Source organism: Sporisorium graminicola, chromosome SGRAM_1, assembly GCF_005498985.1.
Source record: "Sporisorium graminicola strain CBS 10092 chromosome SGRAM_1, whole genome shotgun sequence".
NCBI lineage: Eukaryota > Fungi > Basidiomycota > Ustilaginomycetes > Ustilaginales > Ustilaginaceae > Sporisorium > Sporisorium graminicola.
This window is the reverse complement of record NC_043719.1, coordinates 685,624-709,517: the sequence shown is the minus strand read 5'-3', so window position 1 is coordinate 709,517 and position 23,894 is coordinate 685,624. Positions and strand designations below refer to the sequence as shown.

General features: G+C 54.7%; 7 protein-coding genes across 7 annotated transcripts in view; 6 read left to right on the top strand and 1 right to left on the bottom strand.

The window, feature by feature from the left end:
• Positions 1–953: 953 nt before the first annotated feature.
• EX895_000289 (uncharacterized protein) lies at positions 954–2,288 on the top strand (the record flags this gene model as incomplete). Its single annotated transcript, XM_029880890.1, has 3 exons — positions 954–1,124; positions 1,219–1,493; positions 1,583–2,288. The coding sequence occupies 3 exons, from the start codon at positions 954–956 to the stop codon at positions 2,286–2,288; spliced, it is 1,152 nt and encodes a 383-aa protein (XP_029742276.1).
• A 310-nt stretch (positions 2,289–2,598) lies between these two features.
• EX895_000288 (uncharacterized protein) lies at positions 2,599–5,130 on the bottom strand (the record flags this gene model as incomplete). The annotated part of the gene is made up of 2 exons (XM_029880889.1): positions 2,599–3,940; positions 4,046–5,130. 2 exons carry the CDS (start codon positions 5,128–5,130, stop codon positions 2,599–2,601), a joined length of 2,427 nt encoding a protein of 808 aa, XP_029742275.1.
• A 4,754-nt stretch (positions 5,131–9,884) lies between these two features.
• Positions 9,885–11,423, top strand: EX895_000287 (uncharacterized protein; the record flags this gene model as incomplete). Its single annotated transcript, XM_029880888.1, has 1 exon — positions 9,885–11,423. The coding sequence occupies one exon, from the start codon at positions 9,885–9,887 to the stop codon at positions 11,421–11,423; it is 1,539 nt and encodes a 512-aa protein (XP_029742274.1).
• Positions 11,424–12,294: 871 nt separating this feature from the next.
• EX895_000286 (uncharacterized protein) lies at positions 12,295–13,746 on the top strand (the record flags this gene model as incomplete). Its single annotated transcript, XM_029880887.1, has 2 exons — positions 12,295–12,443; positions 12,543–13,746. The coding sequence occupies 2 exons, from the start codon at positions 12,295–12,297 to the stop codon at positions 13,744–13,746; spliced, it is 1,353 nt and encodes a 450-aa protein (XP_029742273.1).
• Positions 13,747–15,487: 1,741 nt separating this feature from the next.
• On the top strand, positions 15,488–17,172 carry EX895_000285 (uncharacterized protein; the record flags this gene model as incomplete). Its single annotated transcript, XM_029880886.1, has 2 exons — positions 15,488–16,886; positions 17,162–17,172. The coding sequence occupies 2 exons, from the start codon at positions 15,488–15,490 to the stop codon at positions 17,170–17,172; spliced, it is 1,410 nt and encodes a 469-aa protein (XP_029742272.1).
• A 2,198-nt stretch (positions 17,173–19,370) lies between these two features.
• EX895_000284 (uncharacterized protein) lies at positions 19,371–19,999 on the top strand (the record flags this gene model as incomplete). The annotated part of the gene is made up of 2 exons (XM_029880885.1): positions 19,371–19,514; positions 19,613–19,999. 2 exons carry the CDS (start codon positions 19,371–19,373, stop codon positions 19,997–19,999), a joined length of 531 nt encoding a protein of 176 aa, XP_029742271.1.
• Positions 20,000–23,189: 3,190 nt separating this feature from the next.
• Positions 23,190–23,894, top strand: part of EX895_000283 (uncharacterized protein) — a gene marked incomplete at both ends in the record, with an annotated part of 960 nt that continues 255 nt past the window's right edge. Inside the window, one exon of the mRNA XM_029880884.1 lies at positions 23,190–23,795. Within this exon, the coding sequence (XP_029742270.1) occupies positions 23,190–23,795 (606 nt within the window). The remainder of the gene's footprint in view (positions 23,796–23,894) is intronic.

Below are 23,894 nucleotides of genomic sequence, written 5' to 3'. Positions count from 1 at the left end.
CTGTCCGATGTTGGGACCAAGCTGCGGTACGAACATGGATGCGAGTGGGGGAAGCGAGAGATCCCCGTGTCGGAGCCTCAACTTTGCTCCACGCTCATCATGTGTCAGACCCTTGCAATAGTGGATTTCAAGCTCAGACGACGCTCGTCTAGATCCCTTGCCGAGTCTTGTTCCAAGCGAGAAGAGAGCGGAAGCCAGGTGCTTTTCGTACCGGCCGATGTCGCCAGGATTGCAAGGCACCATCACAGTTTCACAGCTTGTGTCACGACACGCTTCGGAAGCTCTTGGCCGTGAAAGCCGCATGAATCTCGACCTCGTTGAGCCACATGCTGGCGTAGACTCGGCACGGCGATCTCTAGTGCCCTCGGTCGTGTCAAGAAAGCCGTTGTGCCGTGAGAGTGTGATAGCCGAAGACAGTGTGGGGTTGAACGTGGGGCTCCTGCTGAGCCGCACCGCATACGATCTTCTTCAGACAACGGGTGTGTGTCAACACCGAGCCTCAGGCAGGTGTATTTTTCCATGACGGCTGCAAGCAATGTATTGAAGGCCTGGAGATCTCTATGCTAAGACAAGACAACCACGAGACCGCGCATGCGCAGGCGTAAGTATGTGCTGGTTGCCCTGCAAGCATCGTGTGGACAGTGGGTCAGGATTGCATCAGACTTTCCCTAAGCAGGCCATCTTGTTGCATTGCTTTGTTGAGGATCTCGTGGCCTTCTAGGTACACGCTCTACGAGGACAAGTTCCTCCTATGCTCGCACAGCCTTGGCCTCGCTTCATCGCAGGCACAAGCTTCACAGCGAAAGTGAGCAACTCTTCGAGCGTGCTAAACAAGCTGAGGTGCACATGTACATAAAGGTAGCTGATCTCTGCTAGCAGGTAGATACTCTTCCTAACCCCATATAGCACGACTCATCTCAGCGAGACACTCTTCTTCAGAACACGTACACAAGATGCACTTTCTCGCTAAAGCAATGGGTCTTGCCTCGCTGGCGGTTCTGATGGTGAAGGCGTCGCCTCTGCAAAAGCGAGACTTTGGCCCTGTGACAATCTACACGCCTCCGAGCAACTACACAAGCGATCGATCGCTCTATGCGCGATCCCTCATGCTGACCGTTAATGATGTAAGGATTCTAATCTGTCAGAGGAGACTTGAGGAATGATGCACTGTGCTGACAAAGATGCCTTCGCTCTATCATCGACGTCCATCTCCGGTAGAACTCGGGCACTCTCCTTAGTACCTGGGAGAATTACTCTGGAGGCAAGACTTGGTTCCCCATCTATCGCTCCACCGATCACGGCTACACTTGGGCGCCCTTCTCGACGGTGACGGACCAGGTGAATGGTTGGGGTCTGCGGTACCAGCCTTTCCTATACGAGCTGAAGCAAAGCTTCGCGGGTTATCCGCCCGGTTCTATTCTGCTTGCTGGCAACTCGATTCCTGAAGACCTTTCCAGGACACAGCTGGATCTCTATATTAGCACAGACAAGGGGTAAGTCTATCGTCTTGGTCACTGCCACCAGTGCTGTGAAAGGGTCGCTAACACTGACCTCTGCATGACATTGACGTTTCGATTGGTAGCAAAACCTGGAAGTTCCTCTCGCACATTGCTGCTGGTGGCAAGGCCGTGCCCAACAACGGCGAGACTCCGGTTTGGGAGCCGTTCTTGCTGGTTAACAACGGCCAGCTGATCTGCTATTACTCGGATCAACGCGATCCCAAGTATGGCCAGAAGCTGGTGCACCAGACCACCACCGATCTCAAGACCTGGGGTGCCGTGGTCGACGATGTGACCGAGCCGGCCTACTCTGCGCGTCCAGGTATGCCCGTGGTAGCGGAAATGGGGAATGGCAATTACATCATGACATTCGAGTACGGAGGTGCACCAGAAGGCGACTTTTCGGTGTATTACAAGATCTCGCACGACCCTTTCAGCTGGGCAGACAAGCCGCAGCAGGTGCTCAAAGCCACAGACGGAACCGTTCCTCGATCCAGCCCTTACGTCATGTGGACGCCCATAGGCTCGAGGTCGGGCTCCACGGCAAACGGCACCGTCGTGGTCAGCGCTTACACGGATACGGGCCTCTACCTCAACCGCGCCAACGGAGCCGCCAACGCATGGACTCGTCTCTCGGTTTCCAACGCTCCCGCCGCCTATTCTCGTTCAGTCACCATGGGCTTCAACCCGAAAGACATCGTGATCCTTGGCGGCGGAAGTCTCGGTCAGGGCTCGACTAACCACGTCACGTTCAGCGCTCGAGACGTGAATGGGTGCAGCACTTGCTGACTCAGCGAGCTAGAGCTTAGCACGTCACCGTCTGCATAGCCAGGAGGACTTCAGCGCAGAGTACTGTATGACATGTCCATCTTTGCCAGAAGAAATGGCAGATATTGTGGTCATGGTAAGGCGGCATGATCGAACCGTTGAATTGAATGGTACAAGTACAAGTGAGATGCGCACACGAGGTCACACGGAGATGCGATGGAAAGACAAGTTGAGAAGGTGGCCGTAGGCGGTGAGTCAGGCCCTGACACTGCGATTTCATGCGAAGCGATCAAAGAGGCTATGCCCTCGATTCCGCCTGCAGCGTCTACCCTCAGGCTGCGGCGTCCATCATCAGGCCGACCCCGAAGAAGATGCTGAACAGATCGCCACCGAGCCATCTGCGACGTTCAAACAGTGAAACAGTGTCGGGCGGTGTGGCCTCGACAACAGTATCGCGTTCGTTGCTGGAAGAGCGGCCGCCGACCTTGTCGTAGCTAGACTTGGTGAACCACGAGAGGTGGGTGGCAAACGTCGAACGATCGATTGAACCCAGCTGGTCGAAGCGCTTGCTGCACAGATAGATGAGCTCTTGAGCGGATCGGGTCTGTTCCGCATCGTGGAAATCGATGAGTTCTGCGGACGCAGCAGCAGCTTGACCAAAACGTCGCAGCAGGTATCCAGGAGCATAGAGGAGTGCACCGCTGATTTCGGGATCGGTAAAGATGTCCATGAGCACCTGGCAAGCCTGTCGCATGTCGTGCCTGTAAGCTGCTACAAACCTAGCCGATTCCTCTTCGTAGCGAGCGTCGTAGCCGTTGCCGGTCTTAGGCGGGCGTCCTAGCTCACCTGCCTTGAGCGCAACAGCAGCGAGATAGATTTGGATCGTCCAGCGGTCGACGAGACCCACGATGCGTTCGAGACGGCTGCAGTCAGTTTCAGAAGCCAGCCAACGCTTTTCGAGATCAAAGAGCTGCGACTGAAGGTATTTGAAGCGGTCCCAGTCGTGGGTCAGGTTGGATCGGACGGTGGGTGGCGGGAGCTCAGTTAGCGGGAGCGGCGAGTTGGAGGACATTTCGCACAGCCACAGTTGCAGCTCTTTAAGCACCGGAACAGCCTTGGCGAGGTACGGGAGAGGAATCGAGCTGCGTGATGATCGGGGTGCCTTGGAGAGAACAAGATCGTGGTCTGTGAGGTCCATGCCCTTGCCCGAGTCGATGGAGGCCAGAGACTCGAAGGCCTTGAGTGTGGTCCAGACGGATGGCAGACTCTGTGAAAGGAGCAAAGCGCTTCTATCCCCGCTGAGGGCGGCGAGCTGTGTGTGTCGTGCTACGCTCTGCAAGATGTTGGAAGCATGACTAGAGAGGAGCTTCTCGTCGGGCGCGCCGGGGAAAGCTTGTGGCCAGTAGGCGATCAAGAGGATGGCCTGTGCAGAGCCGAGGGTGGGCTCGGAGCTGCAAAGCTGCAAGCCAAGCTGGTCGAGTGCAAAGGTCGCCAATCCTACGTGTATCTCAGAGCGAACAGAGGGATCGGCTTTGACGTGCGAGTCTTGGTACAAGGCTCCAATGGTGACGAGGACGGAGAGGAGGAACGGCTCGGAAGCGGAGAGAGATGCTGCGCTGGTCTTGACGTCAAGGTCCAAGAAAGGTGCAAATACGTGGCAGTAAGTCAAGAAGCTGTTGAGCGACAGAAGCAGAGCAAGCGGTCACAAAGTAGGAGTTGGGTCCAATCAGTACAAGCGTTTATCGAAAACAACGCCAACAAGAGTGCGAGAAACTTACACTTCAAGCAGCATTTGTGCCATCTCGAGGGTGATGAAGCCTGCTTCGATCGGATTGCTGCGAGACTTGTGTCGAACACCATTGCTGTTGGAAGGGCGCAGGGTTGCGGGAACGGACATGGGGACGAGAGATTGATTGGATGCGCGCGTCGGCCCGGAGCGAACTTCCGCCGTACTGATTGCCTCACGGCTAACGGGTCTATCTTGATGTACCAAGGCGCGGAGGGGAACGCTAGCCTCTGATGCGCCGTCCTGAAGCTCATCGACTTCTACGTCCGAGTCGTCGGGGGATTCTGCCCTTGGCCTTTTGCGTTCAGGTTTCTGGGGAGATGCGCCGGATCTGGATGAAGAAGGTCGAGCACCAGCACTGAAACTGTTGGCGTCGAACGAAGATGGGTGGCCTTCGACCGTTTCGACGAGGCGAGAGACGGTGCGCTCGAGGCTGTCGATGCGCCGTACTGCATCGGGAAGGGAATAGACAAAGTGGTCCGAGGCTTGCGGAAGGCTGAATGCTTCTCGCTGGTGCAGGATGGCTTGCAGGTGGTTTGAATTGCGAGATCGTTCGATGAAAGCAGCGTCGGGCAGGTTGTTTGCGTAGGTGGGTGAGATGTTGGCATGCGAAGGCAGACCGCTAACGGAGAGGTGTATCGAGGCCTGGGACTGCGGGCGTGTAGAGGCGGAAGAGGAGAAGGAGCCTCCATTGGGTTTGGTGTCCCTGTCGTCGGGGTGGACCCTGTTGGAGGTGGGAGTGCCAGAGTTGGCTTCTGACGGCTCTTTGCACACAAGCTTGAGCTTGAGACAACGTGCGCAGGGGAAGACGCCGTCGCACTTGAGCTTCTGACCACGACAGCGAATGCACGCACGCTGGGATCGCTTGCGCTTTTTGGCCTCGGGCTCGACGTCCTTGTTGCTGGTGGGAGGCAAGTCGACGCTGTCCTTCTGGTCAACGATTTGCAGCTTTTCGTCAGGAGAGGCCGAGCGACCTTGGTTTGGAGGTGTGGGTGTGGTGGCTGGGCTAGCTGCTTCCGTGGAATCATCGAGGTTGCTGAGCACCGAGCCCTTCTGGGAGGGCTTCGGTTCCGACATGGTGTGTTTATAGGCTGTTGCTTTTGGGTCGGGTTTCCCGATCGATGTTCGTTCTGGAGACGTCTAGGCGGGCGGCGAAGAGCCGGAGAAAAGAGTATGCAGCGTTTTGAGCTGAGCTGCAGCACGACTGAGCAATGTACAGCTTTGTGTTTTGGCAAACAACAAACAGAGGTAGTGTGATCAGGTGGTGAACTTCATCGACGCGCTAAAGCGTTGTTGTGTGTGCATGCAAGGGAGTGTGGACTGTCGAGAAACTTTGCGAGCCTGAAGAAAAGGTGCGGAGGAGAAAGAGGATGCCCTTGCGGTGTCTCGGAGAAGAATTGCGAAGGATGGTTGGATGCTGAGGAAGGACGCAGATGATGGTGGGAAAGCTGGGAGAGAGATGGGTAGGACTGAAGGGGGGAATGGGAAGTGTGTGAGAGGTGTTGATGCGGAGAGAGTCGAACAGAGAACCGATTGGGGTTGGGATTGAATCACGGTTGGAAACGGCGGTCAAAGCGGCGACGGCGTCAAGCTTGGGTGAGAACGTTGCCGACACAGCCGGCTTGTAGGGAGGGGATGAGAAAGGGAGAGAGTGGATAAATCTAGATGACGGCTTGAGGCCTCGTCGGCAAGGAGCAAGGGGTAGCGAGTAAAAGCTGAACACGGAAAGAGTGGCGGTTCTGCTATACCGGATCGCATCGCATTTCAGAGAGGGCCCAAATCTGCACAAAAGGAGAAAGACGGCGTTGAGGCTGGTGAATGGTTCGGCAGCCACCGAAGAACCGCAACCCCAAACCTCGCACCCAACTTGCCAAGTCGGGTGAATTGCGATGCGATGAACCGCCAAACAGCCCGAACGCCACTAGACCAAATACTCAGAGATTGCAGTCGTTTCGTATTCGCACTGGCTCAACGGAAGAGCGGCAGCAGCAGAAGCAGGGCGTCGCCGGTCGGAGCTTCTCTTGATTCTGTCATTGTCGCGGTTGTCTTGGATCACCGTGTAAGACAGCCACTCGTTGGTTCCCTCACCTTGCCGAAAGACCTACGATTTTCGACTTAGGTAAAAAAAAAAAAAAAAAGAAAAAAAGAAAGAAGAGGCAGGGTGGCAAAAAGTAATGCAAAAGACTAGCAAAGCATCGAGAAGAGCGACGAGCGATCGTAAAAACGACAACCATGCGTCCGTCCATCTTGCCTGGCGAGCAACACCAGGATCAGAGCGAATGCCGGCATCGAGTTACGCAAGCGAGCGACCAGGCTGCGGGCTATCAAAATCCAGTCATCGCCGAATTTGCACGCCGGTCAAGGTGATCCGAATTGAACTATGTTGGTCCAAAGCGGCTCTCCCTCTCGCTGTGAGAGCCTGTTTGCGACTCCATGTCGCACTTGCGGCTTGTTTGCCTATCATGAGCTCGCGTTGGAGCTCAACAATCGCAAGTGTCACTATCCGAGTATGGACAGACCTCGATGATTGGCCAACGTCCGACTTGGACAGTTCGGGGTCGGGACCAGGCTGCAAGTTGACCAACCATGCTTCACTTCGCTTAATTTCCTTGAGGGTTTCGAGTGCCAAGTGACGAGGGGGTGTGTCGTCGGCCATTCCGACACGCCTGTTTTGCCACCCAGGCCAGAAATTGCTATTTTTGAGCACAAGTTCAATTCGGCATTTGGTTGCGAGCGAGACAAAGCGGCATTGCATCGGCCACAGTGGGAAAGACAGTGAGGAAAATTGCAAATCAACGGGCAGAACAACCCTGATAATTCGACAGCACCCGCGTTGCAACTCTAGCTTGTCTACCCTGTCACGAACCGCATGCTGCAAACTTTGAGAAGCGGTTTCGGTGAGCTCATCCCGACATGAGCAAGCACGCTTGGTTTCGGATTCGGCCCGCGGGGCAGCCGCAAAAGATCGAGACTTGATTGGCATTTCCCTTAGATTGTCCTGTTGTCGTCGCGACGAGTAAACCAGAGTGAGTCGGCAGAGAGCTTGTTACGTCAGCTCGGGACGGATCTCGAACTCCGAGCCGGCACCGAAGTGCGTCTTGTGGAACGGTCCGCCAAATCCTTGCATCGCGTAGAGATCGCTTCTGCCCCGCATCCAAACTCTTCTGAGCTGGAACCCATCAAAATCAGCTTTCAACATCAGCACGCATGCCGAACATCTCGAATTCGCAATTTCGCTCGCCGCTTGGCTTGGGCCTGTTCGGCAGCCGCTGCGCCGTGCCTCTGAATTCTTGGGTGCATCACATCCGCTGTACGGGGCTGCAGCCTGCAGCCTTGCATACAAGCGGGATTTCAGCCGCCCTGTGCACTCACAGTACACGTCCACGGTCCGCGCTCTTGGTTCTGTTCTGCTGGGCCCCTTGCTCGGCGTCCGTAATCACCGGCATAGCAGGAGACTCCCATCCGCGTCTTGTCTGGTTAATCCAGGCCTCCTTCACCGCTCTGTACTTTGCCGCTGAACCAGTGTGTCACGTCGCGGTCATGGCTGCTGCATCTGATGCGAATGGACACGAGGGTTGTTCTGTCTGGTCACAGGTGCTTACAAATGGAGCCCAGAGCTAGCTCAAGCGAGATTTCTGGTGCGCGGTGCTTTGCAGCAGACACAAAATTCAAGCGCCGCTCGCATATCAAGTTCAATGACGCGGTGGCCACCGCCACTTTCAACCACCGACGTTGGACAAAACTTGGCTTTGAAACCAAGCCCTTTCTTGGTCAACTGCACTTTGGCGCGAGTAGAGCACTCACAGGCCGTCTTTCCATCGGCCGTTCCTCAGCTCTCAATACGGAGGCGTGGAAGAGTGACCGAAAACGGGGCAGAGGGACGACCAGAGAACGAGTTGACCGTGCCGCGCGAGCTCAACAACGGCCAATCATTGCAGTCGAATTTCGGGTGCCTTTTCGGCAAGCCGCAACGCGGTTCGCCACTAGTTTCGAACTCATGCTGCTGCTGCTGCTGCTGCTTCCCCATCGTTCGTTCGGCATCCGGAGTTGGGCATGCGGGTGCGGGTGCAATCCTCGGTTCGCAAACCATGGTGTAAATACCTGCGTTTGTATTGGTCCAACCTGTGGGAGCCACATGAACCGCTTCCCGTGCCGTAACCCGGATAATCATCTGAAAAGAAGCACAGCGAATTGATACCAAGGCCAAGCCGTCCCTGTGCGGCTGCGTGCCAAACACGGCCTACCACACTACAACAAGGTTCGTTCTCCAACGCTTCGGATCTCTTGCCGAACCTGCCCGAACGCCCCCAAACTCTGGCTGGCATGGGCGAGACGGCCTCGTATCGCATACTGTATTTGCATGTGAGAGTGGGGGTCTAGCCTGAGTCGGAAGCTTGCCGGCTGATACGGCACGCAAGCACTTCCACCCTCAAGTTCGATCCTGACCAGAGCAGCTCGGAGCAAACTTTCGGATCGCTTCCCGGTCCAAATTCGCTCCTTAAACCCAATATCAATCCCGATCCCGATCCCCTTTTATCGTTCCGCCATTGCCACTCATCGGTCCGGCTGCCATGATGCCTCCTCTGGCTTCGACTCGAGCATGGAAGAAGCGGAGGCCAAACGATGCTGCCTCGCAGAGTCTTGCGACGACAAAGTACGGACACACACTGGATTCGGATTCCGTAGCTGGTCTCGAAGATGAGATTGCGATGGGGGTTATGTTGAGATTCTGTCACAGAAGCATCTGGATTGGGCCTGCTCGGAAAGGCCTTCGTTGCTTGACTCGGAAAATGCACCATTCCACGCCCTGGACAAAGACGACCACCAACAGCCATCAGCTTATCTAGATTTGGCAGAATTGTGTTCGTTTCAGTCGAACCTCTCCGACGTCAAGGGTGTCCATTCTCCGACTTTGACCATATCATTGTCTGGACCTTGAATGATGTTGCTAACGATGTTGCTGAACGCAATGGTCGTGTCTGCAGATACCTCGGTCACTTTGAAGCCTTGTCTAGCTCGATCGCTGCAGGTAAAGCTCAGATATTCGCCCTTGACTGCGCCATTCGCTAGCTTTCCTTCACACTCCCGCGTCGTCCGCTTTGCCGTTGCCTCAGATCGTCACAAGCGATGATCGCCACTCTCTTGCTGCCATCGATCGTGTACTCGAGCGTGTGCGTCGGCCATGCACTTGAGTCAAGGCAACCGAACAAGCGCGGTAGAGTCCGCGTGGAAACAGGGACTGGAAGCGTGCCACGAGGAGACGCAAAGGGGCTTGTGCTAGCGGAGGCAAAGGTCACGAGAGCCTCAGTACTCGAAACAGCATCGTGTCGAACATGATCAAAGCCATCCCTCGGACAACTTTCTCGCAAGGCCGATTGGAACTCGGAGAGCCCAAGGCGTTCTTCTCCGAACGGCTTCAGACAAAAGTCAAGAGCGTCCGATGTCGCGTGCCGCGCCTGCCTGTAGGTGATATATTGTACAACTTATTGGCCTGGACAGGAGCGATTCGGATTCAACGTGACTGTGCCCTCGATGCCAGAGCTTCCTTGTTTCTCGCTTTCCTTGTTGGCCACCGCCACTTGGCCGATCTCGAGCACTGCATGCACATGGTACACCCCAGCAGTCCAGCTGCTGACGCGAGTTGAACAAGTCCGGTGCACCCCTGGGCAGGTTCGCTGGTTATCACTCACTCACTCACTCGCTCGTACTGTGTTTCTTGGCTGGTCGATCTCATGCTGGAGCGCTGATCCTCGCCTCCTCTCTTACCAAAATCATCGTTCCCTCCTGCTCTTCTCGCTTCCATCTCTACTCAAGCATCGCCTTTCGCAACAATGTCTTCCACCAATGGCGATCCTTCGATCCCTAACTTTATCAGCCAGTCCCCCCTCCCCTGCATCGTCGACAACGCCCCCTTTACCCCAGCCAACACCTACCCGGTCTACCGCACCGACCAACCCTCCACCCTGCCACGTGGTGTCCTACACCAAGTGCACAGCATCGCCCCCTCGGATGTCGCCCGCATCGTTCAGTCTTCCTATGCCGCTTTTCCCGGCTGGAAGGCAACCGCCGTCACGCGTCGACGTGAGATCCTCCTGAAAGCATGCAGCCTCCTCAACGAGCGTATCCCCGAGTATGCCGCCATTACCATGGCCGAGACCGTGGTCTCTCGCGGAATGGCAGGCTTCGAACTCGCCGTCCTCGCCACGGGTCACCTCCAGTCCGCTGCCGAAAGCATGACCCAGGCTCTCAAGAGCGAAATCCTCCCTCCCGGAGCAGACGGCGCCATAAAGATCGTCAAGCGCGAACCGTTTGGCGTCGTGCTGGCTATCGCACCTTGGAACGCGCCGTTTATCCTGGGGCTAAGATCGGTGCTGTACGCGATCGCAGCGGGAAACACGGCCATCCTCAAGACGTCCGAATTCGCTCCTCGCGTGCATCTCAGCGTAGCACAGATCCTTATCGAAGCCGGACTGCCCAAGGGCGTGCTCAACGTCGTCCACGTCGACCCACAACACGCGCCCGAAGTTACCGAAGCGCTCATTGCCCACCCGCGTATTCGCAAGCTCAACTTTACCGGCTCCACCCGCGTTGGGCGCATCATCGCAGCCACTGCCGCCAAGCACCTCAAACCGGTCGTGCTCGAGCTCGGAGGCAAGGCACCCCTGATCGTGCTCGAAGACGCCGACCTGGACCTGGCCGCCAACGGCATCCTGTTTGGCGGCTACTTGAACAGCAACCAGATCTGCATGGCGGTAAACAACGTGCTGGTGCACGTCAATGTTGCAGCCAAGCTGACAGAGACGTTGCAGACGCTGTTTAGCCAACACCGCGAGGTGTTTACGGCTAAGTTGGCGCAGGGGATGGAGGACAGGCATGGGCTGCGCTCGCTGTTCACTGCAGCCTCGGCGGACCGCTTGGAGGTGTTGTACAAGGATGCGACCTCCAAGGGCGCCAAGGTAGTTGTTGGAGAGGCAAGGTTCGATGGCGCGCTCGTGCAGCCCATCATACTCTCCCCCGTTGACAAGAGCATGAAGATCTACACCGAAGAGACCTTCGGCCCCGTGCTGTCGCTGATCACCTTCACCTCGCCCGCCGAGGCTGTCGAGATCGCCAACACCCCCGACTACGGCTTGGCCGCCAGCATCTATACGCGTGACCAAGTCCTGGGTCTGGCGCTCGCTGACCAGATCGACGCCGGCCAGGTCCACATCAACAGCCAGAGTGTCCATGACGATCCATTCATGCCCCACGGCGGCTGGAAACACAGCGGATATGGCAGATTCAACGGCGTAGAGGGCGTCAGGGAATTCACACAGACCAAGGGTATTACTAGTCAGAAGGGTGCCCCCACGCCGCTCCACTATATCTGAGATTGCGCCACGCACTTGATATGCAGGATCCCACCTTCTCCGTAACGCTTGCTTGCAATCACACGAGCATCATATTCTCCGCCTCTGTCAGCGCTTGACCTTACGAGGTTCTCTAATGTCGAGGTGAAGACCAGCTGGAAAACTTGGTTCGAAAAGGGCGATGCCAACAAGCCATGATCCCCATACTGTATGAGCAGACTGGATTGTTTCACTTTTCGACACATAGTTTCGCATGGCAGAGTGTATGAATTCTGATGGCTAGACTGATTTGCCGAGCCTCCGACTTTCTTCTTACGCGTGGGGTTGAGTACGTGGCTCAAGTGGGGGTCGGTTGCAATGGATTCCTTTCTGACAAGCAAAAAGTAAAGAATTTGATCTAGTAAATACGGTAGGTACTGTGCTGTACATCAGTGCGGCAGCTCTTAACGTTTGTGCTAGGTCCCTTCTCTACCATTTCTAGGTGAGATCCAGAGCTTCCAATATGGGGTTGCAGGGGCGTATCCGGTGTCAGGGAACCAACCAAAGCTTGCAGCGGAGGAACGGCCGCGAGGGATGCTGCCCATGCTCAAGCTTGTGTCGCAATCGCGCACAAGTCCCCCATCCTGGCCGAAGAGTTCCACTGGAACCGAACATGCACCGCCTTGTTCACGTCTCGAGGTGCGGATCCACCGACTGACCTATTGAGGTCAAGTACTTGTTTTGGCTCGCTCATCTCTATACTAGCTAGCATTCAGGAGTGGAGCCCCACGAGTGCAATGTGGTATATGAGCCAAGCGACTCGGTCCACAAGTTGTCACCCCTTTTCGGTGTCCGGCTCCGTTTCACTGTGCTCTGCCCTCACACGCGCTCTCCACGGGTACACGCTCAAAGAATGACTTCTCAACAACAGAAGAAGCTTCGCATCGCCATCGTTGGCGCAGGTATCGCTGGCTTTGCAGCGGCCAGGGCGCTGCGAGAAGACCACGACGTGCACATCTTTGAATCTTCAAGCTTTAAACAAGAGCTTGGAGCTGCGATCCAGTAAGTCTTCAGTCATGGACTTTTCCGCTCTTGTGTCTAGGAGTTGCTGTACTGACGACGCCTATTGACCCGTTCGGCGTCTGCCTCTTTTCATGTCAGCACGGGCCCAAATGCTTCGCGAATTCTCCTCAAGTGGGGGATGGACCTAGAGCGTCTCGAGTCGCCAAACTGCCGAAACATTTACGAGTATCACATCTCGGGCAAGCTCATCTCGCATCGTCCTCTCAACACGATCGACATTTTTGGTGCACCTTGGCTCCTCAACCATCGCATCTCCTTGCACAAGGAGCTCCAGTACTTGGCAACTTCCGATGACCCTACACTTCCCGGAGAGCCTGCCAAACTGTACCTCTCTAGCAAGGTGGTCCAGGTTGATGGCCAGGCCGGCGTCATCACTCTTGCCGACGGCACTACATTCCAAAGCGACATCATCGTAGGCGGTGATGGTATCAAGAGCTTGCTGCAGCAGTACGTGCTCGGTCGATCTGCCAATGCCAAGCCCAGTGGTCATTCGGCCTACCGTCTGATGATCCCTTTCGACCGACTCCGCGAGCTCAACGATGAAAAAATCGAAAAGAGCATAGCGGCGCCTTCGCTTACCATGTTTGTCGGACAGGACAGGAGGGTGATTTGCTACACGTGCAAGTACGACGGACGCGATCTTCTCAACGTCATCGCTGTGGTTCCTGATGAGGGGCTATTCGAGAGCTCCACCGAGTCGTGGAGCGCCAAAGGCTCGCTTACCGACCTGGCGGCCTCGTTTTCCGAATTCCCTGACACGGCCAGAAAGATCCTCGGTCAAGCGACCGAGTGCGCATTGTATCAGCTGCGAGACCAGGACCCTTTAGACACGTGGCACCGCAAACGTGTGCTCCTCATTGGCGACGCTGCGCACCCCATGTTGCCTCATTTAGGCCAGGGCGGTTCTCAAGCCATCGAAGACGCCGAAGCCCTTGCTTACGTCTTGAAGACTAGCAAAGGTTTGGATCAACTTGAAAACATCGAGTCGGCGCTTGAGCGTCTGCAGACGTTGCGCTACTATCGAGCCACCGTCTCGCAGGAGCGATCAAGATCACAAGCCCTAGGCCCTCGACCTGGCACACAGGAAGAGATGCTCGGTAAGAACACGTTCGAATTCACGCGGTTCCTCTATGACTATTCTGGTGCAGAGGACTGGGAGCAGAGGGTCAAAGAGGGCCGAACAAGCCAACAGGATGATGTTCCCCATCGTGTTGCGCCCCAGGCTGATACATCTTTGGATGCTGCTGACATCACAGCGAAGCCCACTTCAGTCAGCGCATGACCCTGCCAATAGGTTTGGCGTTCTGAAATCAAAGCTTGTCGTCTCTGTTGTCGTTGCTCGATCTAGTCAGGTCGTGCAAAAGCGTAAGCACCGCTTGTTGATGAGAGAGAGTCATGTCGGCCGAAGTCGAAGACAACCGATGACAATCCGAAGCCGCTCTTCCCCCTGGCCAAGTCTGAGAGGTGAGAGCGAACGAGTTACGATTCTCTTCCGTACTCGTTTGCTGTCACATGGTCCGGCGACCGGCTCGCCTTTTTGCGCGTCTTGTTCCTTCCGGCAAGGACTATTTCTCTTCTGGGTCAGGGCTCTGACATGCACGCCAGTTGCGCTCAGCGTTGGAGCATTCAAGTTGCCTCACTGGGCTTGGTTGCGGCTTGGGTGTGATACATAAGCGATTCTGCGTTGTCTTAACAGCGGCCAACAGGGGCACTTTCTAAAAGTGGGCTGGGGGCCGAAGTGGGGTGTGGGGTGTGGGGGTGGGGTTAGTATCTGGCGCTCGAGAGGGATTGCTGTCTTTAGGGTTGTGCCATCATCCATCTTTGCACCAACTTTGCCTCATCGTCCATATCATCATACCGGAATGTCGGTTTTAGCGGACTCGATCAGTGTTTCGCCAGCATACAAACGCAGACGAATTCGTTCTTCGCCCTCCGGAAGCGAGGACGATGACAGCCATGGCAGTGTCGATATCTCGCTCTCTCCAGGCCCAATAGCAGGAGAAGCCATCCAGGCCATCGAGCCTGACCATCAACCAGGGGCTGATTCGACCTTCGGTGATGGCGCTGCCTCGTCCTCTAGCTCGACCAACTCTAGCTGTCATCGCTGTGATATCTGCTTCAAGACATTTGCACGCCACGAGCACGTGCTTCGCCATCGTGCTTCCCACACTGATTCCGCTGCACATTCTTGCGAAGATTGCGGTAAGCGTTTCCGTAGAAGTGATGTTCTTCGACGTCATCGTAGGTTGCATGTCGCTCGCAACCAGCTCTCCCTCGATCCCGACCGCCATTCCAAACTTTCCAAGCGCCAGAAATCCGCCCTGGCCAGAGTCGAGGCCGCCTGCCTCAGATGCGCCTCTCAGAGACTAAAATGCGACGCTCAGAGACCTTCCTGCTCACGCTGCACACGCAAAGCTGGCGCTACCTGCGTATACCTCTCTTCTTCTGTCGAACCGTCAGCAGCCTTGCCAGATATTCACGCTCGCTCCCCTTGGAACAACGACCAGGTGGTACCGGACTCGTCCGCCAATGCACCCATCCCAGCATCGACCGCCTTCTCGACTCTGCCTCCAGACAACAATCCGCGAATCAGTTGGCCTGCTGGTGGCTCGACGATTGACTCCTCCGCTCACTTGTCAGTTGACACTTTACTACCAGCACAGAATCCTGACTCGAATCAAACACCCTTCTTCGAGCAACGGGTCCGATTTTCAGCACCGTCTGCACTCACATCCCCGTCGGAGCTGCCAGCTTCGACCCCTTTTCCCCTGGCACAAGCTCCTGCCTCTGCGCAAAGCTCAAACCTTGCCGCCTCATTCTCGAACGAACATGTCATCGACATCACACCAAGTCTGGTCGATCCAGCCTCTGACTTCAATGCCCCCGCCCCGGACGATCGCATGCTCAATGACCTTCTTGGTTGGCTTGATGGGCCAAATTCCTTCGATACTGTCCCGACAGGACAGATAGATTGGATCTTCGGAGAAAGCCCCGAGGCGCCTCTGCTCCTCGATTGGTCTCAAATGCAAGATTGGGCCAAACTCGACCTGGCTATGCTCCCCATCGACGACCTTGTGCCAAGTGACCAGCCTTCAAACTCGGCCGGACCACCTGTCCACGAGAAACAAGATGTGGCAACAGTGCAACAACGACATGCATCAATCGCTGCGCCTCATCTACGTCAAAGTCCGCTTGATGTTCTCAGCTCGGCAGTAGAGATGATGGAAGGGCCACAAGCCATGGTCCAGACCCAGCTCCAGCATTCTCTGCAGCCTCATGAAGCGACCAATGCACGCCCAACTGTCTCGTCTGCCGTTGGTTCCGACACGCCCGCTAGAAACGTCGACAGTGCCCATAATGATGGTCCTGCTGGGACAGAAACACGCGCTATTGCTGGAAGGCGATCGCGCTGGAATAGCCCGGAGCTCGCTGACGACGATACAGCGCCAAACAATTCGGCCAAGCCGGACGCGCTCGACGCAGCGCACGAAGACAACGAGGCCATGCCCCATAGCCAGGCTACCAGCCTCACTGATTTGCCTCCCCCCGCGCTGCCCCAAGCCAAGTCATCTTCGGGTCGAAGAGCAGCTGCCAGAGAAGCCTGGCCAAATCGATGGAACCCAGCGATCAAGCTGAATTCGCTACCCAACTTTGCCTTTGTCAAAGCGTCGGAAGAATACCTAATGTCCGAAGATATGGCCTACGCAGAGCCTATCAGCAACAATGCAATGCAACGGATGACTGAACATCTTCGCAATGCAGCAAGCAATCCGGTCGAACATGAACGCTTCGATGCTGCGTTTGCCACCCTCGATGCTGCCACCCTCAACGTGTACCTCCAGCTCTTTTTCACCCACTGCTATTCCTATCTTCCCGCCATTCACCAGGTCACCTTCCATCCGGACCGGTGCGATCCTCGGTTGCTAGCCGCACTATGTGCTGTTGGCGCATTCTTCTCGCAAGTGCCAGGCAGCCGGAACGCAGCCGTCTACCTCGCCAGTATTGTCCAGATGAGCGTGAGTCGTGCTACGCTCTCCAACAACGCACTCGCTCGCGTCACCTCAACTTTTCAGGCCGTCATGCTTATATACATGGTATGGCGCAGTGTCGGCGTCCCGTCTCGTCAAGAGTACGCTGAAGCCTTCCGAGCCACCTACTGCACCATGGTGCGACGCTGTAGACTGCTCGAGGACATTTCACCTCCCAAGCTGCCTACCGACGCCACGATTGAGAACCGCTGGAACGCTTGGATTGCATGGGAATCGGGTCGACGCACCGCGTGGTCCATCCTAGTCTCGGAAACCGAGCTGTCGCTTCATTGGAACTTGCCAGAACCATTTGCTCCCAACGAGCTGACGGGAAAGCTGCCGTGCAGCGACCGGCTCTGGGAAGCGCCGTCAGCAGTCGAGTGGGCTCAGACAGGTATGGAAATGGCGCCGATCTGCTCGGGCACCCTTGCTGACTTCACCTGGCCCAGCAGTTCATTCCAGCTTGATGTGGCGCAGGTCTGCGACGTGATTGAAAGAGCGGCACAGTCCCGGCCTTCCGATCTCCCTCCCACGGTCACGGAGCTAGAGAAGGAAACCATCACAAACCTCTCTCCCTTCAGCCGTCTGTGCGTTGGATCAGCTGTGTTTCTGTCGACGCACCATACGATGAAGATGGCTCGCTTCTGTTCCATGCTGCTTGGCGACAAGGAGCAGGCTAGAGAGCGGATGGGCCGCTTTCTGGCAGCCGCGACAGACCTGTTGAGTTTCAACGAGGCAAGAGATGCGCGAGTCGACCTGCTGCTGCACGCCGTTCAACTCTTTGAGCTGATTCCACCAGAGATTCTTCAGCTGCTCTCATGTCGACGTGGTGTATTGCGCATGCAAGCTGCGCGGCAAGCGCTTGCAACGGAGCTCAATGACACAAAGCCATGGAAGACGTCGTCGATTGTGTTTCATGCAGGGAGAATGCTCTGCTTGGCAAAGCAAAGTCTGCAGCGCGCACCCGTTGAGTGTCTGCACATTTTCTATGCTGCCATCGCCCTACAAGCAGTGTCCTCTCTTGTTTTGCAGCGAGATGGCCACGTTCCACCCACACAAATCGTACGAATCACCCTCAACGGTACACCACGCCCAACAGCTACCTCCCAGACTCGATCTCCGCTCGCTTCATACCATTCAGAAAGTAGACAGACACCTCGAACATGGGACAGAGCAGACTCTTCCACTTGCGTGGACCTGTCAACTTCTTCGTCGTCAGCTGGCACTGGAGCGAACCACACTACTGGGGGAACAAGCATTACGGATACTACACCTTCAGAATCACCGCACAAGACAACAACGTTCATGCTCGAGTCGGTGGGAGCCCTAGCTCATCCGATGGCACCCGGAAAGATTTTGTCGCTGGCTTCAAAGTGGTTGAGAGCAGACGACGCTTTAGGCGTGTGGCCCATAGGTCAGTCTTTGGCCAAAATCCTCGACTCGATGGCTACTTTAACCCCACCCGCAGTCTGAAGAGCTTGATATCAATGCCATGCACGTATTGAAACTCGAGATGAGTACGATGACAGGGAGCTGGCGCAACTCTTTCAATTTTCTCCGACCTCGTCGTAATGTAATGCACAACACGGTACAAAACTATGCTCTGAGGCTTCAGCAGTGGCTTGGGTGAAGAGGCCACTGAGAGCATGTTTGTCCTCCATTCCCGTTTGTAAAAAAGAGACAATCCGAGCAGCATCGAAAGAAGAGTCGTGTAAGATGTCAGGTAGAGAAGAAAACATACACGAAGCTACACAACAAATTCTCGGAATCTATTTACAATAAATGTTAGAGGCCAGGTGTGAGCTTTCAAGTAGTGCAGCTACAGTTGAGTGGTCGACACGGGGCCCCCACTCTGACCGAACCAAATAAATTTGGCAATCAGCAAAAGGCTAGAGGGTTAGAGAGTGACAACCTGAAACTTCTTGATCCATGTGGCATGCACCTGACACTGATCGACAAGCTGTTGGCTACAGCGTGTGTGTGCTAGTGTCAAATCTATCGAGTCGACTTTTTTCGTGTTCGCCATCCATGCGTTCAAACCATCGGCCTCGCCACTACCATCTTTAGGTAACTTGTCAATTCCTTTCTTGCTCTCTCACCGAGCTGATCCATCTCACAGCTCAGTAAGCACCTACTTTGCTAACCATCCCTTCTACTGTATTTCACTTATGCAGAAAGAAGTCGGCAAAATCGACGCCATCAACCGATTTTTCCGGTACCAATGCACTCATGAACATTGACTTGGCTCGGTTTGTCTAGCTTGCAAACCGAAATGTCACGACGACGTTGCCATTCGACCGTCTGCCTTACCACTTCTGCCAAGCTCCACGACCTGATCTGAGGCCGAGCTGCCGCGTTCAAGAAAATGCAGGCTGAGATGCCAGAGCACACAAGAAAACACAACCGAGACGTGAATTGAACAGACCTTTGAGGTCAGAAAGGAGTCCGCCATAACTCCAGTCAACGTCGTGAGACCATTCGATGCATCGATCGATCTACGGGCTAGAGACAATGGCCGAAAAAGCGGAATGTTCAGTTGTTAGGGTGGAAGACAGGTGGCGTTAAGCAATCACCCTACTTGACTTGTGTGGTGTTGTTGTTAGTCGCAGCCGAAGTGGGGGGCAGATGAAACCGGCGCGTCTTTCTATCATGGCTCTTCCGGTCCGGGTTGCATCCGCCACTCTAGTCGACCATCGCTGCAGATTTCCGCGGCGCTCAGAAATCGAGCTGACATGCGTATGTTTTCGTCCTGAGCAACTCAGCTCTCAGGAGCGACAGCGAAATGTAATGATGGTCCGAGGTAAGAGGTTGCCTTCCTTCTGCTTTCATCTCTCTGTCTCGCTGCTTTTTTTGTACGACGCTCTCAATACTTCTTAGAATGACTACTTCAGCAACAGCAGTGGCCCCTGTCGGCGGAATGCGACGGGTCGTTACCGGTCACAACAAAGAAGGCCTCGCTGTCATTGCTAAAGATGATGAAGTCGAACGACTGGACCTCACGCCCGAGCACGCCACCTTTGCTGTAAGTTGACGAACTCCTTCATCTTGGTAGTGAAACCGACCTGCTTCCCAAGTATACTCTCAGCATCTGACATGGTTGCCTTACTTGTACCCAATCAGGTCATGTGGAGTACCAACAAGTGGCCCATTGACAACCAGACACCAGAGGACGGCGCAGTCAAGCCGGTGTTTTCGGGGAAATCTCACAATCAAGATGGTTCCGTGGTCCGCTTTGTCGATCTGCCGCCTCACACTTCCAGCCCACTGCACCGTACGCAAACGCTCGATTATGGCATTGTCCTGTTCGGCGAAGTAGAGCTGGAGTTGGACTCCGGTGATAAGACAGTCCTCAAGGCAGGCGACACATGCATCCAACGTGGTACCAACCATCTTTGGAGAAACACGACCGCAAACTGGACCAGAATCGCCTTCGTTCTTCTGCACAGCAAGCCGATCGTCATCAATGGTAAGCAGCTCACGGATGAGGGCTTTCCTGGCCAGGATTGATGTACTATAGTTGCAACGACGATGGACTTGTTGAGCTTTGAAATTTACAACAGCCGAGTGCATGTTCAAGGTATTGCTTGTATGAGTGGGTAGGAGTGGGGAACAAGCGTCATATTGGCACGAAGAATGGAAGAAGCGCCTTACCAGTAACATTTGTGTCAATCCAAGGAGACGCAGGGCAGCACTCAATGCGTCCAGTAAATAGAATGCGAACCCCACTTGTACCGAAAACAAAAGAGCTAGAACAAAACCGACCCCGCCAGCTTTCATCAGGTCCGAAGTATCATCGAAGCTTGCTAGGCAGGGTAGCTTGTCGGAGCAGACAGTCTTGAGCTCATGGCCGCTGGTTGCTATTGTATTTGACCATTGTTCGCGTTCAGCACAAACAAGCTTCTCCTCCATCATCTCAAACCGACTGCTGTAAACATGACTTCTGCCTTTGACCGTATCCATCGAGTCCCTTTAGGCTTTGGACCAGCACCGTCGCCGCGGCAATCACCAAACGGGAGCAGATTCTCTAACTGGTCAGATGCCCGTACGACCACCGTCGGTACGTCAATGCCTCTCGAGCAAGCATGCCTGTCGAGCAAGCGTAGCTAGTAGTTGAGACTGACGTTGTCATTCTTTGACACTCCTTTGGCTCACCAGGGGTGGTCCTGGAGACTGACAGGGACTCGATCAATGCCCTTTTACCCAGCGGCTACTCTGTTGATCCATCCACAGTGCACCCAACGGTACTTTTCGAAGTCATGGAACTACGCAATCTCCCCTGGCTAGCCGGGCGAGGCTACAACACCTTTGGAATTTATCTGAATGATGTCGTCTGCAGCCGTGTTGATCCGCCGATCAAAGCGTCCTATCTTGCGGTGCTCTTCGAGAATTTCTCTGACGCAATCACGACTGGAAGGGAGGAACTTGGCTTTCCCAAAGTATTCGCCGAAATCGCAGACGCGGTCATCACACCCAAGGATGATGGCGAAAGCGGGGACGAGAACAAAAGAATCCACACCATCGGCTGGGATGGGTACGAATTTCTTCGTCTCGAAATATCCGGTCTGGCTTGCAGGCCCTTGGAGAGCAGCCCTGCGCTCAACCCAGCCAAGCAATTCTACACTCATCCAACAAAGAGCGGCATCCTCCATCAGCGCTACATCCCCGCCGTGGGAGAGCCGGGCAAGGCTGATGCCGACTATGCAACATTCTGCCCACCTTCGCCAAGTCGACCGACCGTGCTGCAATTCAAGACGCTAGACAGCACAGTGACAGGCAATCTCAACACAGTCTGCACTGCCAAGAATCAATCAAAGTTAGAAACGACAGCACAGGGAATATCGGAGTTCTGCCATGGTGCGGCGAAGCTCGAGATCAAGCAAGGAACCTTCGAGCAGCTTCCAACACTGCACAACATCGTCGACCGGCTGGCAGCACTCAAGTTCACAATCTGCCATCAGATCCTTGTACAAGAGTTCAAAGGCGCTAGTGACTTAGGTGAGCTCATCCAATGCACGAAAACAGACGACCGCAGAAGATCCAATTGTATTCTGACATTGATCCAAATGCCAACATAACAGCGAGCAACCATCGCATCGAAATGTAGACCGCAGCAGCACGTGTTGTAATCGACAGATTCGGGTCGGGCCACAGTAAGATGATCTGCGGCCTTGAACCTGCAACAGCTCGACAGCGGTCACTAACAGGCATCAGGACTTGCAACTCGTGGGAGAGGCAGAAACCGTCAGAGAAAGCGGAGCCCCCACTCTCCCACTCCGGAATTTTATGCCTCAATTTACAGTGCTTTCTTTATATTTGAAATTTTTTCCTGATCACCACATCCTTGTAATTGCTAGCTAGCAGTTTGGCAGTTACCCTTTCCGAGCTCTAGGCCTCACAGGTCTAGCCGTAATATCAGTCCTACCGCTGGTGCAACGCTGAACAGGGAGCTAATAAGGCTAATAGCACACCGAGTGCTGTTTGTTCATCTCATCTAGTGTGACGGCGCAAGAGATTGAAGGTTTCAGTCTTAACTGAAATAGGTTTGCCGAAGGAGCGAGCCGGCAAGACAGCTGTGAGACGAACGTGAACAACGAATCTGTTGGAGATGCGATCTGCAACTGCAACAAGTACGGGTGAGGTGGAAACGCATGCACAATTTGCCTTTTCCCCACTTTTTCTTCCTATCACCTGGTAGTAGCTCGACATCCGCTGCGTCCAACGCTGAGAAAGGGACGAATAAGGATGGAAATCACGGAAAGTGACGACTGCTTGACATTCAGATTGTCTGAATCTCGACTGGGGTCATCGTGTCGCCAGATTGGCGCTAGTAAGGAAGCTCGCTCGAGTACCAAGTCTGGTCGAGGGATGCTCTGGGTTTTAGATTTGACAAGCTCAGGAACGAAACGTGGTTTTTATCCGCCACAGTATTTTCGTTTTTTCGTTTTTTCGTTTTTCTTGTTTCGTAGAATTCGGCCATGCCTTACATTCTCGAGCAATCAATTCAAGTTATTGGAGAGAATGGCGGAGCGGAATCCTTTCTCGAAGTGAGGCAACAATCATCCTAGAGACTTGCTGTGCTGACGGTATTTGAATTACAGCCAAACCACCCGCGAGACATTGTCCCAGTCAACTTTCCCCGCGTTGTTCAGCGCCCTGACCCCACATTGACCGAACATGGTCGGCTTCCCACTCTGGCGAAACGCAAGCATCCGCTCTCCTTTGATTCTGAATTGTGGCGACTACTGTGCGTGTCATTTCTTTGTCTGCGCAAGCGACAAAAACGTATACCCCCACAAGAAAAGCAACGCGCTTGCATCCTTTCGACCCTTCACCGAGTGCTCAGAGATACTCGACAAAGGTGGGGTCTTGAGGGCCTCATGATTGTGGCGCCGTGCATGAGCGCTGCTACTACTCGGACGTACGGCACTGCCCCTGCTCCTTCTGCATGGTCAATTGACGTTGAGTCTCTGCAGTGACCTGTCCAACATGCAAATATAAAAATGAGCTCGCATTGTTGAGATGGGTTGGGGCCCCGCAAAAGCATCTCCAGCGCCGGAACGACAGAGCCTCTTGTCGACCTCTCCAGTCCTGCAAGGTTCCTTCCACCATGCCTTCCTCCGAGCGCGAGTCTTCGGTTCAAGAAAGCCCCCAAGAAAAAACTAAGGATGTTTACGAACAGACATCAGGTCTTGCACCCATGTACTATTCGACTGGCGATCAGGGCCGTCGAAGCATTTCGGACGACCTTGTGGTCCGCAAAATCTCAACGCTGGGCGCAACGGCTGGTACTGTAAAGAATTTTGCAGCCGACGGCGAACTTATCTTGCTGCCCACTCCCACCAACGATGCCAACGATCCCTTGAACTGGTCTCGAGCATACAAATGGTACATAACCTGTATCGTGTGTATGGGCGCTTTCATGTCCAACTTGACCACAGCCGGCCCGAGCATTGCCATACTTCAGACAGGCATGAGCTTTGGCACTACACCCGCCACGACTGCCTACCTTTTCACCGCATCCGCTCTCATGCTCGGAGCATCCATGTTCTGGTGGTCTCCCTTGGCGAGCAAGTTTGGAAAGCGACCCATCTACGTGTTTTCCTATGTCATCTACTGTGGTACCTGCTTTGCGGCTGGCGGATGCAAGACATTTGGCTCACAGCTGGCCGTTCGCATCATCATGGCAGCAGCGGCAGGCGCCGGTGAAATGCTTGGTCCGCTTACCATCAACGACATCTGGTTCTTACACGAAAGGGCCACTCCCATGGCGGCCTACAATGCTTTCCTCTCGGTAGGCGTTAGGGTTAGGGTTAGGGTTAGGGTTAGGGTTAGGGTTAGGGTTAGGGTTAGGGTTAGGGTTAGGGTTAGGGTTAGGGTTAGGGTTAGGGTTAGGGTTAGGGTT